General features: G+C 32.5%; 2 protein-coding genes across 4 annotated transcripts; one reads left to right on the top strand and one right to left on the bottom strand.

The window, feature by feature from the left end:
- The first annotated feature begins 797 nt into the window (after positions 1–797).
- On the top strand, positions 798–8168 carry LOC120628358. 3 transcript variants are annotated; one of them, XM_039896686.1, is made up of 3 exons: positions 3234–3314; positions 3739–6618; positions 7020–7095. In XM_039896686.1, exons 1-3 carry the CDS (start codon positions 3258–3260, stop codon positions 7026–7028), a joined length of 2946 nt encoding a protein of 981 aa, XP_039752620.1. In that variant the 5' UTR covers positions 3234–3257; the 3' UTR covers positions 7029–7095. The 3 variants fall into 3 exon arrangements, with proteins under 3 accessions (XP_039752619.1, XP_039752620.1, XP_039752618.1); XM_039896685.1 differs by lacking the exon at positions 3234–3314 and adding an exon at positions 798–1128 and having other exon boundaries at positions 3739–8168; XM_039896684.1 differs by having other exon boundaries at positions 3739–8168.
- A 396-nt stretch (positions 8169–8564) lies between these two features.
- LOC120628020 lies at positions 8565–13515 on the bottom strand. Its single transcript, XM_039896203.1, has 2 exons — positions 13336–13515; positions 8565–12449 (listed from the first exon to the last, which is right to left on the bottom strand). The coding sequence occupies exons 1-2, from the start codon at positions 13354–13356 to the stop codon at positions 8952–8954; spliced, it is 3519 nt and encodes a 1172-aa protein (XP_039752137.1). The 5' UTR covers positions 13357–13515; the 3' UTR covers positions 8565–8951.
- Between the last annotated feature and the right edge of the window lie 2603 nt (positions 13516–16118).

Raw genomic sequence — 16118 nt, 5'->3', positions numbered from 1 at the left:
ACGTAGCCACACTGTTATAGGTTACGCTAAAAATTATCTACAGCTCGTTATTTATAAATATATAGTAATAAATATATGATTTACAGCGAAGACATTTCTTTTCTTATTAAACATTAAGTTTTGCCCAAAATTCCAAGATGTAAGATAACATATTGAAATATGTTTAAATGAAAATCATTCCTTAGAAGGTAAAATAAAAGTTCAAGGTCATTTCAAACTTACATCATTTAGTCGATCAAGATCTTTGTGAAAATGATTGCTGTGACGAATTGCCTGTGAACGGATACCTTTAATTTCCCAAAACCTCGCTCCCTCCTATAAGATAGGTCTGTGGCAGATGAATGCGTTGATGATGATGATGATCACCACGGTAGTAAAGTCCTTAACGCAAGCGACTACGTGTACCTTATAAATGATGAAGAAGATACCTACTATGTATATTGCGCATTACATCAACTATTACACAACAAGAGTCTTCACTGTCTCAGATCTAATGGTAATCTAATCTAATCTAATCTAATCTTCTAATCTCAGCTACAAGTAAGCAACTCTTAGTAAGGCTGTTTAATAAAACGCGTCCAGATATTAAAATGTTTATTAATAAACATAGGTATGTAGAACATAAAATTTATTAAGGTTACAACAAAAATAAAGCAGAATTCATTTTTTCTGCGCCATATTATGTATGTAGGTATGTTAACACTTATCTAGATGCTACAGAATGTTGTTACGATAATTATAGGTAACAAAAGTTAAATACATAGATAAAAACGCCGGTGATATCGCTCTAAAGCAATTTAGGCTAGAGAAATATTGTAAAGTGGAAAGTGAAAAGTTTTGTGTAATATGTTAGTTATGAAGGCGACGGGACGGAGTGATTATTTGTTTGATTGAATGGGATCGATTCGGAGTTTCTGACTCACACGTGGCGGCGCGGCGGTGCGCATCGTTCTGACTACAGGCCTGTGTGCTGTGACTTTAGGTTGTTTTATTCGGCCTCTGGCCGCTACTAGTGGCAGGCGTGAATTTGTAATTTTTTCTTCGTTTTCGTTTAACTTATCATAAGGAATTAGTGTACGTTACCTACCAACTTATTTGTAGAAAGAAAAGGAGTACCTAACAATTAAGGTAAGTTTTTATAAACAAGTAGGTACTACCGAAGTATATGTTACCTACATATACTTCGGTAGTACCTGCTTGTTGTACCTATATGTTTGTATAATTAGTATGTTTAAGTGGCCCGCTCGGTAACCACCTACCTATCTACGTAATTTTTTTTGGTTTTAATTTTTAGAATATTGTACCTACCTCGGTATATAGATAAGACTAGTAGGTAGGTACACTGCTCAAAGATAATCCCTACTTATTTTCTTGTTTTACCTATCTAAAGGTAAGAAGTTTACCGTTGCCATAGTGTTGTTATAGCCTAGTAGTTGGAGCATTGGCCTTCCTTTCGTGGGGACCAAATTCGATCCCCGACACGCACCTCTTAACTTGTTAAATTTGTGTGCCTTTTTTTTTATTTAAGAAATTTAAATATCGCTTGCTTTAATGGTGAAGGAAAACAAGAGGAGTTTTCCATAATGTTCTCAAAGGCCTAAAGTCCACCTATCCGCTTGCCTCCTATCCTTTTGGCCTGGGTGCTAGACTACGGCATAAATCTTTCTGAGCGGCGATCCGTAATGGTTTGATAATGATGAGGGAATATATAAATATATACCTATAGCCTAGCTTGTGTTATGGTAACTGATGAATATTTTTATGAATAATGTAAATAAGTAAGTACTTATAATATACAGATAAAAACCCAGACACTGAAACATTAATGTTCATCAAACAAACAGTTTCTAGTTGTGGGAATCGAACCAACAGCCTTGGACTCAGCAAGCAGGGCGCCGCCCATTGCGTTAATCGGCTGTCAAAGTTTGCTTGTGGCAAAATATTGTGCAATGCGGAATTTCGATCAGGAGGATGACTCATTTCGTGATAAGCATTGACTAAACTAACCACTGACGTAATCAATCAATTCTATTTAGGCTATAGTTACATCAATAATTAATAATTAAAATTAAGTAAAGTTTATGTTAGAGACTTAATATATATAAGAGATGTTTAATACAATTTCGTTCTAAAGCATTAATTAATTATTTACGTAATAAGAATAACGTCAGTAAAACTAACACGTTTAAACATTGATTGTAATCTACTGTTTATTTTATTGTCGTAGTGTATTTATTTAAAAAAAATATCCTAACACAATTTTTAAAGTTATTCCTGCTCACAGTTTGCAAGTAGATTCGACTGTCTTTGCGCTAATACGTAATCATCAAAACAACAACAAACAAGGAACCTACAGAATTCGGTATAATATTTTATATCGTGCGAGATGATGTAGAGTCTTGACATCTTGGCTCATTTTATGCAACGCAACGTAGCCCACAAATAAGATGAATTTAAGGGAAAACCGGCCAGGGGTAACAGCTGTTATTCAGGTAGACTACCATTTTTGTGGGTTTGTAATTTATAGATCGTCTAGGCTGAGCATAAATAAATAAATTATATTACGATAAAACATATCGGGTATTAAGATAACTGATGAATAATTTATGAATATTGTATACAAATACTTATAATATACAGATAAACACCCAGACACTGAAAAACATTCATGTTCATAACACAACATTTTTCAGTTGTGGAAATCGAACCCACAGCCTCGGACCCAGAAAACCGGGTCACTGTCCACTGCGTAAATTGGCAGTCTGTTTGTAGAAAGAGAATATGAGTTTTGCCTATTTATAACTTAAGTATGATTTAAAAACAAATATTACGTCGATCCATCCATGCTACGACATGAAAGCTAAATATTTAACATTATAGTCGTAAAAAAGTAATAGGCCCGTTTTGACATTTGTCATCGCGACGTAACTAGTTATGGAACCATAAGACTCGGTACTCGATACTCACGATAAAACAATTCAATTTTGTATCAGTACTTGATTGATATGATTATGTATTGTAAAGTGTTCGTTCGTTCAAAGTATTCCTTTAACTTCACAACCAATTCGCGTGACTGGCTGTTGATTATACGTCCACTTTTCAACATGTTGAAACAGAGTTCGTACTATATAACAACAAACACAAAAATCGAGCCACTCACTATGTTTAAATCAATATCCATAGTAGAAGAGCAAAAGTTAACGTAATAGTAAACAGTATCTATCAAACTTAAACGAGCGCACAGTCAAATTTACAAGATGGGGAACGAAAAACTGCGCAGTACGCGCGGGGACGCTTTAGCCATGTGCTGCTTGGTCAGATAAATCAACTCAGACTCATTATTTAGAACCCAGTGTCGTCAATTCAAAATTTTATTTGCGGCTTTGAGAACCAAGCGCGGCGGCTTTCGATATTCAGTAAAAAAAATGGTTACAACTCTAGAAAAAAAAAGACTGAGAACGGAACTGTTTTCGAAACGTTTCGCAACAATTATAAATTGCATGCTACTATAAAGTAAGCGCAAAAAGAATACTCGCGATATATTCTTTCATATTATTTAACGTCCCAAAAAAATTTACGTATTTTTTAAAACACTGTATGTAATTGATTTTTATTTTATTGTTTCTTTCAGTTTGGTTGCAAGTTACATTCTATGGTCTTGCACAAATGTCAAAACGGGCCTATTAAATTTTTACGACTATAATCGATGTTTTTTTAATTTTCAATTTATTATTTCAGGACACAATGGCACCACTGTCAGTAGATGGAGACACGTTAGGACAAAAGCATCAAAATTACAATAAAATAGTAAATGAAGCGATCGAAAACAATCCTACACTACAGATAACGGCATTAAATTATGAAGAGCCGGATTTGGATAATCTATACAAAATAGATATAGCGTGTAACAGAAGAAATGTCGAATATATTCTTGAAGTTTTGAAAAGCGAAGACATGTTATATGTATCCCGAGCTATCAAGAAATCCACGTGGTTAATAACAGACCAGCAATACGCTTCCATTATTAATCCCGAATATTTGTATAACAGCCTTTCTCCTCAGATGACCACTAAGGCTTTTAACAAACTTGTTTTGCACATAAGGTTAAATTTAGAGGACGAAAATCGTGTTGAAGCATTTTTTAACTATTACAAAAAAGATTTGCAAAAAGCATTCAAGTGGTTACCGGGTTGCTCTAATCTTTTTATTGAAGATATCATTCAAGGACATGCTGATGATATACCAGAGCGAATATTTAAACGTTTATATGAAAAATCTATTACATTTTTAAAAATAACTCTGCGGAGTCTTAAATCAGATTATTTAAGAAGAGACAAGATATCACCTGCAGTGTTTCTTGTAAAAAGAAACGTTGAAATGTTTTTAGATATAATAGAAGAAACTGATATGGATGGTATTTTTGGTTTCGGTCCAAACATTACGAAAAAAGTTATGGAGAGCAGTCCTGAAAGGATAATGAAAAATCTTGAAAAATATGTTTATATTCTTGACATATCTACTTTTGCAAAATTTATAAAAAATGAAGACGCTAAGGATTTTATTTTAACTCACATAAAAAACAAAAATATGCGTTTGTGGTTTAAACATAAGAACATAAAACACTTTATAAATCGATTGCCATCTGAGGAACGTTTTGGTTTCATTAAAAAATATTTTATAGAAAAATTTTGTCATGATAATTCGGAAGATGAGACATGGCGTGATGTAGTAGAGCAATGCAGTCCATCTTTTAGAGAATATGAATCACCTCCGAAAAATATTTACGGCTGGTACGTTTATGCACCCTTTGATAGAGCTTTTGGGGATCTGAAACAGTTGATTCTTAAAGAATCAAGTCCTTATGAAAGATCATTAATTTTTAGTGTAATGCTAACTTGTGCTGGAAGTGATAAGCAAAGCATATGTAAGTTATTAAAGTATTACCGTGAACATCACATTAATGAACCATTCAAGTTTAAAATTCAATTTGTAAATAAATTGCTGTCTAAAACTGCAACACACAGATTTGATAATGAAGCTTGGGGTTATTTAAATGATCTTTTTTATAGCATGGAAGTGTTCTCTAAAGCGGATAAAAATGTACAATCATGCGTGAGAGCCGTTATTTTATACAATTTAATGAATGGCAAAAATATTCCCGAAATTATAGAGAATAAATTTGAATTTGAAAATCTAGACAGTAAAATTAAATTTAACTTGGAAGAAAGAGAGAAAATTTTTGACTACTTATACAATTATTTGATTTCAAAACTAAAAAACGATTTTAATACTGAAAAAGGATTCGATGATACTGTGGACTATGTCATAAAAGTTTTAAATCTTCTCAAAGATTGGAATAAAGAACTCAAAGATTATCCATGCATTCTCCAAAAAATCAAAAAACTTGTTGTAATAAGGAAAGAAAACTCTTGGAATCGCGATATTTCGGGAATATATAACATCAAAAATTCTTGGAAAAAGCTGTTATTGGAAGAATCTATCCTTCTGAATCCTACCGAAGACAGCTGTGTTAATGCTCTTAAACATAGGCCACAATTGTTGGAAATATATAGAGACGAAATAAACCAATTATGCATACATAACAACAATCCCTTGGAAAGGTTCCTACATAAAATTCGAATTTATTGGTATCAATCTTTAGCAGAAAGTTTTAAAACAACTTTCTTAGAAAATCTTGAGGAACATAGCAGTGAAGTTGCCTTGATAAAAGGAATCTGTACTTTACTAGCTCAAAAAGAACTTTTAGACTTTATAAAAAAATATGTGCCTACGGAATCTAAAATTGACTGGAGTCAACCGAAACCAGAGCTTAGTCTTCGTAAGTTTATTGGTACAGGTATGCATTTAGCAAGACCCCATCCTCCTCTTGCTGTGGCTTTATTGTATGCTAAAGGAGATTATTTGCAATATGTACTACCATCGTTAAATGCAATACTTTATAACATTAGCGCCACCAATATTGCCGACAATTTACCAAAGCTTCTTAATACACCAGTATCCTTACAACAACATGGCATTCGAGCTGCATTTTTTAAACTTAAGTATGAGAAACTTAAAGATACATTTAATAATATTTGGAAAACTAGTACGAATAGTACCATTCGAACCTTAATCTTTTGCCAGACTTACCATATGCTGTGTACGGAAACTAATGAATCCATAATAATAGAAATATGGGACATGTTGAGTATATTTATCGAAAATTTGACTTTTAATGAAAATAAAAAAATATATTTGACTTTGAGCAAAGTTGAAAATGTGCCACTTACCGTAAGAGCAGCATTTTGGATGAAGAGTTATGATTTCTTAAAGAAGTTACCGGCATCTGAAAATGCTTCTAGCCTAATTAATCATTTATGCTCTGAAATGAAAGATATATTGGAGACTTTGGATATTGATTTTATGGCAAAATTTTTATTTCAGAATTTCGATATTAAGTTTACCACACAACAATACGACTACTCCTACCATGTATGTGTGTATTTGCTGTCTACAAAGACTGAAACTGCTCAAATGGAGCGTTACGAAAAAATTCTTTTACCAATACTAGAAAAAGTTATTGCTGCGTGGGATAAGCAACATGAAAATATTTACTACGTAAGAAATAATCTAAATGATATATTTGATTATATGTCTAGAGAATTTCAAAATATTGTTTTACAAAAAGAAATGATGTTTCCCATTGCTATGTACACTGCAGCCCTGTTTAAACTTCAAAATAGTCTTCCAACAAAAGAAAGTTATATCTATTTAACAAATATGAAGTTGACGTTAGGATACATACAAATTTTACATGATCAAAAAGCAAATACAAATTCTGAAATAAGCGCTGACATTGACCAAGAAGATATTTGGAAAGATTTGTACGCCAGTGCAGCCCCAATTTTTGGTAGTTTATGTTTAAAATGTTTAAAGGAAGACGTCGCAAAACATTTTCCTTCAATTTACGTTATTTTTGCAGAAATCTTAGACACTATATTTAATCGGTTTTCTTTTAGGTTTCATGATAAATTCACCATTTTTAAAGTCTTTATTGATAACAATGATTTTATTCAAGGATATATGCTAGTTATGAGATTAATGCCAAGCTATTTATATGATGATGATGAAAAAGCTTTGAAACATGAATTGCTAGAAGAAATAAGCCGCCATTCTTCAGAAGAAGTTTTAATGCATTATTGTTTATTGCAAATTAATGATTAGATAACTTTTAAAAGAAAATGTTTGATCCCCATAAAAGGTTAAATAATGAACATACTCTAATTTGGCAGCGTAATAAAACTTATCGATGTAAAACTCCTATTCAATAAACATGCTGCAAATCGATCTGGGGCGTTCACCCAGAAAAGGAAAAAACAACCTTTAGCAACTAGAACTAGTCATAGTATCGGGAAGCTCTCTAACAACCTAAGGAGAAAACAACAATAAGGCTTGCATAAGCTAATATGATAAAAACTTTAAGAAAATTATCTAGTTTAGTATTTGGAAAACCTTTAAAAAAAGAACCTTTATTGCTCTTTTATTACATTTAAAAAATAAAATGTAGCCTGAGGTAAACAAGTGCTATGCTATGTATGTATATTTTCTGATCAAAATAATGTACCTAGGTAATCTAAGTGCAAATTGCTTGTAGCGTTTATAAATTTAAATATGACATAATAAATTCTATCAAACTTTACACTTTATTTGTATTTATATAAGTATTTAAGAATAGTTTGGACTGTTGACTGAACTAAACTGACCGGGAACTGTGGACTGTAGATTAAGTAAAGATGTAAAAACATTTACTTCAAATAAATAAATCAAGACTATTATATTAAACTAAATTAAAAAGAAACAAAGAAAATAAAAAATAAAACAGAAAATCAGTTACAGAAAATTTAAACCATTTTTTTTTACTTTAGATGTTCATATTATGTGAAACCTTATACCTACATAACGAACCACTAAATAAGTAAATGACACTCAAATAGTTTGATTCGCTGCCAAAATAAATGATATTGCAGCTCAGGGTATTCATTGTAACGTAGCCACACTGTTATAGGTTACGCTAAAAATTATCTACTGCTCGTTATGACTGTGCGAAAATTTAAAATAAAGATAAAATTGAATACAATACAAGTAATAAATATATGATTAACAGCGAAGACATTTGTTTTCTTATTAAACATTAAGTTTTGCCCAGAATTCCAAGAAAGTTCAAGGGCATTTCAAACTTACATCATTTAGTCGATCAAGATCTTTGTGAAAATCATTGCTGTGACGAATTGCCTGTGAACGGATACCTTTAATTTCCCAAAACCTCGCTCCCTCCTATAAGATAGGTCTGTGGCAGATGAATGCGTTGATGATGATGACTACCACGGTAGTAAAGTCCTTAACGCAAGCGACTACGTGTACCTTATAAATGATGAAGAAGATACTATGTATATTGCGCATTACATCAACTATTACACAACGAGTCTCCATAGTCTCAGATCTAATGGTAAAGTGCAGCTACAAGTAAGCAACTCTTAAGTAAGGCTGTTTAATAAAACGCGTCCCGATATTAAAATGTTTATTAATAAACATATGTAGAACATAACATTTATTAAGGTTGAACCAAAAATAAAGCAGAATTCATTTTATCTGCGCCATATTATGTATGTAGGTATGTTAACACTTATCTATATGCTACAGAATGTTGTTACGATAATTATAGGTAACAAAAGTTAACTACATAGAATAAAAGGCCGGTGATATCGCTCAAGAGAATTTTAGGCTAGAGAAATATTGTAAAGTGGACAGTGAAAAGTTTTGTGTAATATGAAAACATAATTATGACAAAGATAAAATGGATTATAAAACAGGTCATCTAGAATCCTAAACTTATGTTAGTACCTTATAATATGTTGTTGCTGTCAAAGAAATATAAAATTATTATAGTGTTTTCATGTTTCTAGGAATTCGTAGTGACAGTGCATCTTTACTTCTAGCGATGGGTGTTCAAATAAAGTTTGACGCAATTTTTCAACTTGTTCTTTAGATTCATCATCTGAAAAATTCTTAGGATAAAGTTTTAAAGCAGTTAGATAACCTATCACAAAATCCTTGTCGTGAATCAAACATTCATATATCTTCAATCTTGAGGCATTTGTGTTATTTTGAATAAATAAGTTTAAGACAGTTTGCAAAGCACTTGCAAAGAGAATATAAATGCGAGGAAAGTATTTTTTGCTATGTTCATACAAAACTTGGTAACATTCTTTACCAAACAGAGAGGCTGCTGCGAGGCATAGCTCGTTCCAATCATTACCCTGAAGTCCATTTAAACTCTTAATAAACGCGTAGGCCAGTGTCCATTTCGTTAATAACAAATAATTTTCTGTTTCGGAAAATATTTTTTCCAAATCATCTTTTATGGCTGAAAACATTTCTATGGGGAGAATCATTTTCTTGTCGAAGAAATATATCTGCACGTCTTCGCATAATATGTCAAGTAAGGTTTCGAGGTTTTTAATACAATGATCCCGGTTTTTGTTTTCTTTAAATGAGGTAGTACAGTGCTTTACAATAGGAATAAATATTTCTTCGTACTTCTTCATTTGTTCACATTTATCTTTTGAAGATAGCAGGTAGGAGGTGATTACGAGCATATTCGCTCTCATTGTATAAGAGTATCCACTTTCTTTAATGAAGTCATCATCAATAAATTCTAGTAACATACTTGCCACAAATGCTGATGGTAGAGTGTCTATTATTTCTCGCGCATAAGAAAATAGTGTATATTTGATATCTGAATTATACTTTTCATATTCAGTTTTAGACACTTGTAAAGTTTTCAAAAATGTGAAGCTCTTTACGAAGAAATTAGCTCTGATGGTTTTGGGAGTATCACTGACTTTTAATAAAGTTTCGTACACAATTTTATTTTCGTTAACAGTTAAATTATCAATAAACATTTCCAACAAATTCCATAGTGATTCTATTCCTTTAGGGTCTTTTTCTTTTGACAGTAATTCATGTACTGTTTTAAACAAAACACTTCTTATCGTAGTATTCTTCGAAGTTGACCAAACTTTTGCATAGAGAATAGGTATTTCATGAATTTTCATTTTTATAAATGAAAAACGTATAGCATGTTTTTGGAGAGACACTTGTGCATTCAAAAGCTCTGAAATATATTTTACACTGCATGCTGCACTTAAATTATGGTAAATTGACAATAATGAGGGCAAAGAGCATTTGAGATAATCTCCCTGTGCATAACGTAAAATGATTTCAGGTGGTGGTTGAGGTCTTGCAATATGCATATTTTTTGCAAAACATCTTTGCATATTTAAATTTAGTTCGTTTATATTACCATAATCTATTTTAGGATTCTCAGGGGCATATTTATTTAAAATAGTTAAAAGTTCTGATCTGGGAAGCAAAATACACATTCCGAGAGAGGATGCCTTTTGATAATTCAAATTATGGAGTTGATTATTGAAAACATCAGTCCAAACTTTAGTAAGTGACTGTGGCCAGTAAATTTTTATTTTTCTTAAGAACTGTATAATATTTTCTTTGTCTGTTAAACACAATTCTTCAGCTTCCGATTTATATCGATCAAACATTGTTGGGTCATGTTTAATGGCGTTAATAAAAACAGTCTGACAAGGATGTAGGTCAAAAGACTCTTCGAAAAGCCATATCTTCCAAGATTGGTTTTTATTGTACAGAAAAGATAAATCTAACTTCCATGAATGTTGTTTCTTAATTTTTATAAGCTCTTTTATTGCAGTGATAATTAACGGAAATTCTCGTAGATCTTTATTCCAGTCATTTAATAAATTTAATATTAAATCTAATATTTTAATAGTTTCACCTAATTGTTGCTCTGTTTTAACATCGTGGCATCCATTTAATTTGGTTTCAATGTTGTTATATAAATAATTAAAAATTAAAATTTCATCTTCCTTTTGTAATCTTTTTTTATAGGTGGCCAATGAATTAAAGTGAAATTTATTTGCAACTATCTCTGGCACATTTTGTGAATGCAGTACTTTATATATGATTACAGACTCTAAAAATACCTGGACATCATGATCGGAATCGACGATATCTACCATCATAATTTCCTCTAGAACATTCCACATGTTTTGACTAAATTTGTGAAAATGTGTTTGACCAATGATATCTTTTATGAATTGGTACCTCAGTTCAAATTGCGTGTTCATATGTTTGTCCCTAAAATATTGTAACAGAAGGTTTATATTCTGATCATTGTGTTTAGCAGTTAGTAACAGCGTTGAAAACATATTTTTTTTATCTGAATTTTTTGGTTCTTTATTAATGAGTTTCGTAATATATGCAAAAGCGACATCGAATGGAGCGTACTGATATAACTGCAGTTCGTTATACCATCGTTTATTCTTTATACAATTATACAAGTAGCTCATTGCTCTAATTTCAGAGTCAGTCAATATTTTTTTTTTTTGGGCATGAATCTTATCAATGAAAATTTGTCTTATAAAATCAAATCGTTCTTCTTTGGGCATAGCTTCAAAAAAACATTTCAGTTGATATTTATTGAAAATCCCTGTAGCTCTATTTTGTTCTTCTGCTTTAGATGCTTGTTCCAATAGAAAGGTTTTAATATTTTTACTTTGCAAAAATTTTATAAATGTTGGTAAATGAATGTAGTCACAATAATCCTCGAACTTGTCAAAAATTCTTTTAGAGGCAAGCTTCATAACTGAATTCGTGCTGGTCTTGTTTAATTTTGGGTATTCATAATTTTGAAGTTTTTCCACAAAATCCAAATACTTATTAATATTCTCTGAGTTTAATACAAATATAGTAGCTTCAAAAACCTTACTTTTAGGGATAGGGCTGTAGGCATCAACGAAAGTTTCGAGCACCAATATGTTCTTTTGACAAAGTCGTTGGATTAGGGATATTTTCAAATGGTCTATATGTTTTGCAAAATGTTGTAGAATAAATTCTGCGGAGCAGTGTGGTAACCAGTAGACCGCCTTCTCAGGAGATTTTTCGTATTCATAAAATTTTTCAGCTCTAGTCGTATCTTTAAGATTTAACTGAATATATTTAGTAAATTTATTAATACTCTTAGTATTCATTTGTGGAAAGAGAGTACTGTGTAAATATTCTGGGTTAATAATATTTTTGTATTCATCACTAGTTACTAACCACTGGCAATGTTTAATTGCTCTTGATACATATAACAGGTCGTCACATACCAGAACTTTTAATATATAATTTACATCTCTTTTCTTGTTGGCTACGTCGATTTTCAACAAATTTTTGATATCTCCCTCCTCTACATTAAATTCATCTATTTTATAAGTTTGAGTTGCAGTAGCTTCTTTGACTAGTTGATTGAAATGCTTGTGTTTCTCACCAAGGTTTCGACCTTCTAGTTCTATAGGAGCTGCCATTGTGATCTGTGAAAAGGAATAAACAAAAATCCATATTAGGTATAAGTTAAATTATTTTTTTGTAAATCTCACTTGATAGAAATTTCTCTCAGATATTAAGACCGAACGCTAAGTATAGCCGATTTCTAGATTGACCGGAGAGACGACTTACTTTAAAGAGTATGTGAGTACATAAAATTGCCGCGGTTTTTATTTCAGGTGTTTTCTTTCTTTTGATGATAGTAATTGTTTCAGTTGATCAAAAGTACCTACTTCCTTGCTGCCTGAGTTCACGGTATACTGGGGGAAATGTAAAAATTCTGCTTAGTCGTACCTAGTCCTTGAACGCAGTACTATTATCTATTCAGGGATCCCTGATACCTTATGCAATATAAAAAAATGAGCCCAATGCGCGGGAGCTCCAACGGTATTCTGAATACGCTATCAGGTATGCCAAATCGCATTGATACTAACATAGCTTTCCTATAGGTCTTTTTAAGTAAATAATGCAAATTTAAATAATTTTTATTTAAATTTTATATAATTTTATAATTGGATGTAATGTCTGTAAATACAGATTATTATTATTATTACACCTCTTTAACTAAATATACGTGTAGGCGTTGCTAAACAAACAAAAATAACAGACCATGCAAACTGTCAAATAACATGTACGTGTAGATAAAATAGGCAGGTAGGGCAGCAACAAAGTAGGCATGAGATCATCAACACGATCCTAAATTGAATTTACGTGACGACATCAAGCTAAATATATAATTGCCTAGGTACCTATCTAAAGATAAGAGTATATATAATTTAGAGTAGTTTAGTCGTAGGGTTATGTACTTACCTACCTCCTTTGTAAACATAACCACAATATTTAATGTTTTAGATTAAAGTATGGATAACTCACCGCGATAAATTTTCTTTTCATTGAGATTATTCGAGGAGGAGGAACTGGTCGGAGGTTACGAAATCAAACAATACTTCATTATCCCTTCTGATTCAGTACGAGTGTCTATTCTTAGATGATTTTTTTAGTGTTTTCAAAACAATATCAGCGACTGTTTGCCGGCCGGTTCAACTATTTAGAGTCGCACGCAGCAAGAAACCAGACTACGCAACGTAAATATACCTCACTCTGTTACACAAGTTGTTTCATATTAAGAAGAGAGAGAGAAAAGATACATTTTCCGCAAACAATAACGTGCCTTAGTTCAATGACATAAGGTTCTGGTTTATTTTGTACCGAATGAATGAGCTATCGATCGGTTTGGTACTACTGGACAGAATACCTGTTTATGACGGAATAATTTTAAGTGTACTACGTAGACATAGCATGTATATATAGGTTAGGTACTTTACGTCACTGAAAAGTTGGGTAACGGTAAATCTGCCTCTAAAATAGTTTCACCCTGTTACTCATGTAAACCTTTTGTTTAGAAAATAGTTGATAGGAAGATTTCTCACAAGTAGTTAGATACCACATTACGTTATAAGTGCTGCTAACAAAAAAGTGTTATTTCTGGATGAGCAGGCAATGCCATTTTATCTTTTGATAAATTTGCATTCGCAATAAAAGCTCAGGCAATGGAGATAGTTTTGCACGGCGTATAAATCAAAAGTGACCACAGCTAACAAAGTTGCGAAGCTAAAATGGCAATAGGAATTTGGAGTCATTTTCCCTTGGGGGCTGGAAAGTCTATCAAGACCGTTATAATATGGACAGACAATATCAAACGTCGCAGGGAGCCGCTGGAAATACGCGGCATGCAATACTGTGACATTTCTAAATCCCTACAAAAGGCTTTTTAACAGCCTCCGACGGCCTATGGTTTATTTTATTGGTTGGTAGGTTCTATCCCACATCTGGAAAAAATGTTTGTGCAAAAATTGTTTTATCTGTATATTATAGGTATTTATATATATTATTCATAAAAAATATCCGTCAGTCAACTTAATACTACATTATAATACAAGCTACGCTTACTTTGGAGCTAGATGGCGATGTGTTGCTGACGTAGTATATTTATATATTATTTTTTAATTAACATTAAATTTAATGTAAGCATTATAAAGCAGTCTATGAGTTGGCTGGTTTAAAATAATTAGTAACATAGAAATGCATGATCATGCAATTTTGAATTATTTGGCCTCGTACAACACATTTGCTCTGTTATTTTCGTAGGTGAATAAGGCTGGAATTGAATATTATGTTAAAAGAAGGCGCCACATTATACTTAAAGAAAAAACTGCCTCGTTGGTCGGGGGGGTTAGCGGGTCATGAGGTCCTGGGGTCGAATACAAGGTCGGTCCACTAAACAGTACCTATTAACTTTTCTGTCAGACCTGAGTTAGAAAATTGGCGTTATCCAACCCAAAGTCTTGGAGAGCATGTGAAGTCTTTGGCCGCGGTTCTTATATCTAAAATGTGATGATAATCGTTATAGACCGCTAACCCTCACTGATTACACTCAACGATTAAATTATGTTTAATATAATTGCCGTTGTCTTAACAGGTTAGCCCGTTACCATCTTAGGCTGACACTTACCTGATGGTCAGTGCGGATACAGTGAATAAAAAAAATCTAGGCTGATATTTACAAAAATAATTCTATAATTTAATGCAACATCGCAATGGGCCATACCAATTAAATAAAAATCAAACGAATTGCTTTGCGTACCACATTTTCGGCAAAAGTCAAAAATTAGGAACAAATTTATAGGTCTACCCTAAATGTTTTTCAGATCAAAATCGCTTCAAGTGACTTATATACTTTTGAATCTGAGAATAACTATGAATAGGAAAGGACTCGCTAAGTATTCTATTTAATCTAAACTACTTTTATTCCAGTCTTCCAGCATCTACTAAACGACCTCTGAACTTAATAGACACATAAATTGACCTTTAAAAACACTACTTTATGGTAGTTATATCATAGAGAGTTAGAGACTTTAGTTCATTTGCACTTTTTTGGTGGAGAGACAGCTCAAAGAGATAAACAATGGATCATATTTGCATCGTAATATAGGTAACTCGATTAAACGAGTTAAAAGAAGAAACGAGTTATTCAATCAGTATTTCCCAGTAAAGTTCCGATACCTATCACACGACCTTTTAACTAGACCCACTTTTTTACCTTTTACACCACACCTTGCTGTGAGCCAGGTATCGAATGCGATAGTTCACGATCAAGCTTAGTCATCATCAAGAGATAATCTAATTTTTCAATTACAATAACATTTCGGACGACATTGGCTACGCAGTAGGAAATTTAAAATTTGAAATATGGAGCTCTTGAATAATTTGTTCAACGTGTTGTAAAAGTTCAAATCAAACTGCATTGGTTGCAAAATCGCCACAAAGCCAAAATGGCGGATACCAGGTTCCATTTGAAAATGACCCATCCATTTACATACAAGTATTCAAAGGACTAGGTAGGATAACAATAAAAAATATAGGTAAAACTTATTGTTATTTATCGATTAGTTTTACAGAGCGATGTAGGTTGGTGCTTCGTGCTCCCATTCTAGAGGGACTTTTATGGTTATAATTCTAAAGTATTTCCCATTCTCCGTAGCAGAGAGCAATTCCATAGACAGTATGTCCAATATATTCTTAGCATAAGTCTGTACAGCCAAATCCCGAGCATTTCCAGATTCTTGGACATGGCCTCTGTCAGCGTCCAAGCTTCC

The sequence above is a fragment of the Pararge aegeria genome, chromosome 12 (genome assembly GCF_905163445.1).
Source record: "Pararge aegeria chromosome 12, ilParAegt1.1, whole genome shotgun sequence".
Classification (NCBI taxonomy): Eukaryota; Metazoa; Arthropoda; class Insecta; order Lepidoptera; family Nymphalidae; genus Pararge; species Pararge aegeria.
This window is presented reverse-complemented; position numbering and strand designations above follow the sequence as displayed.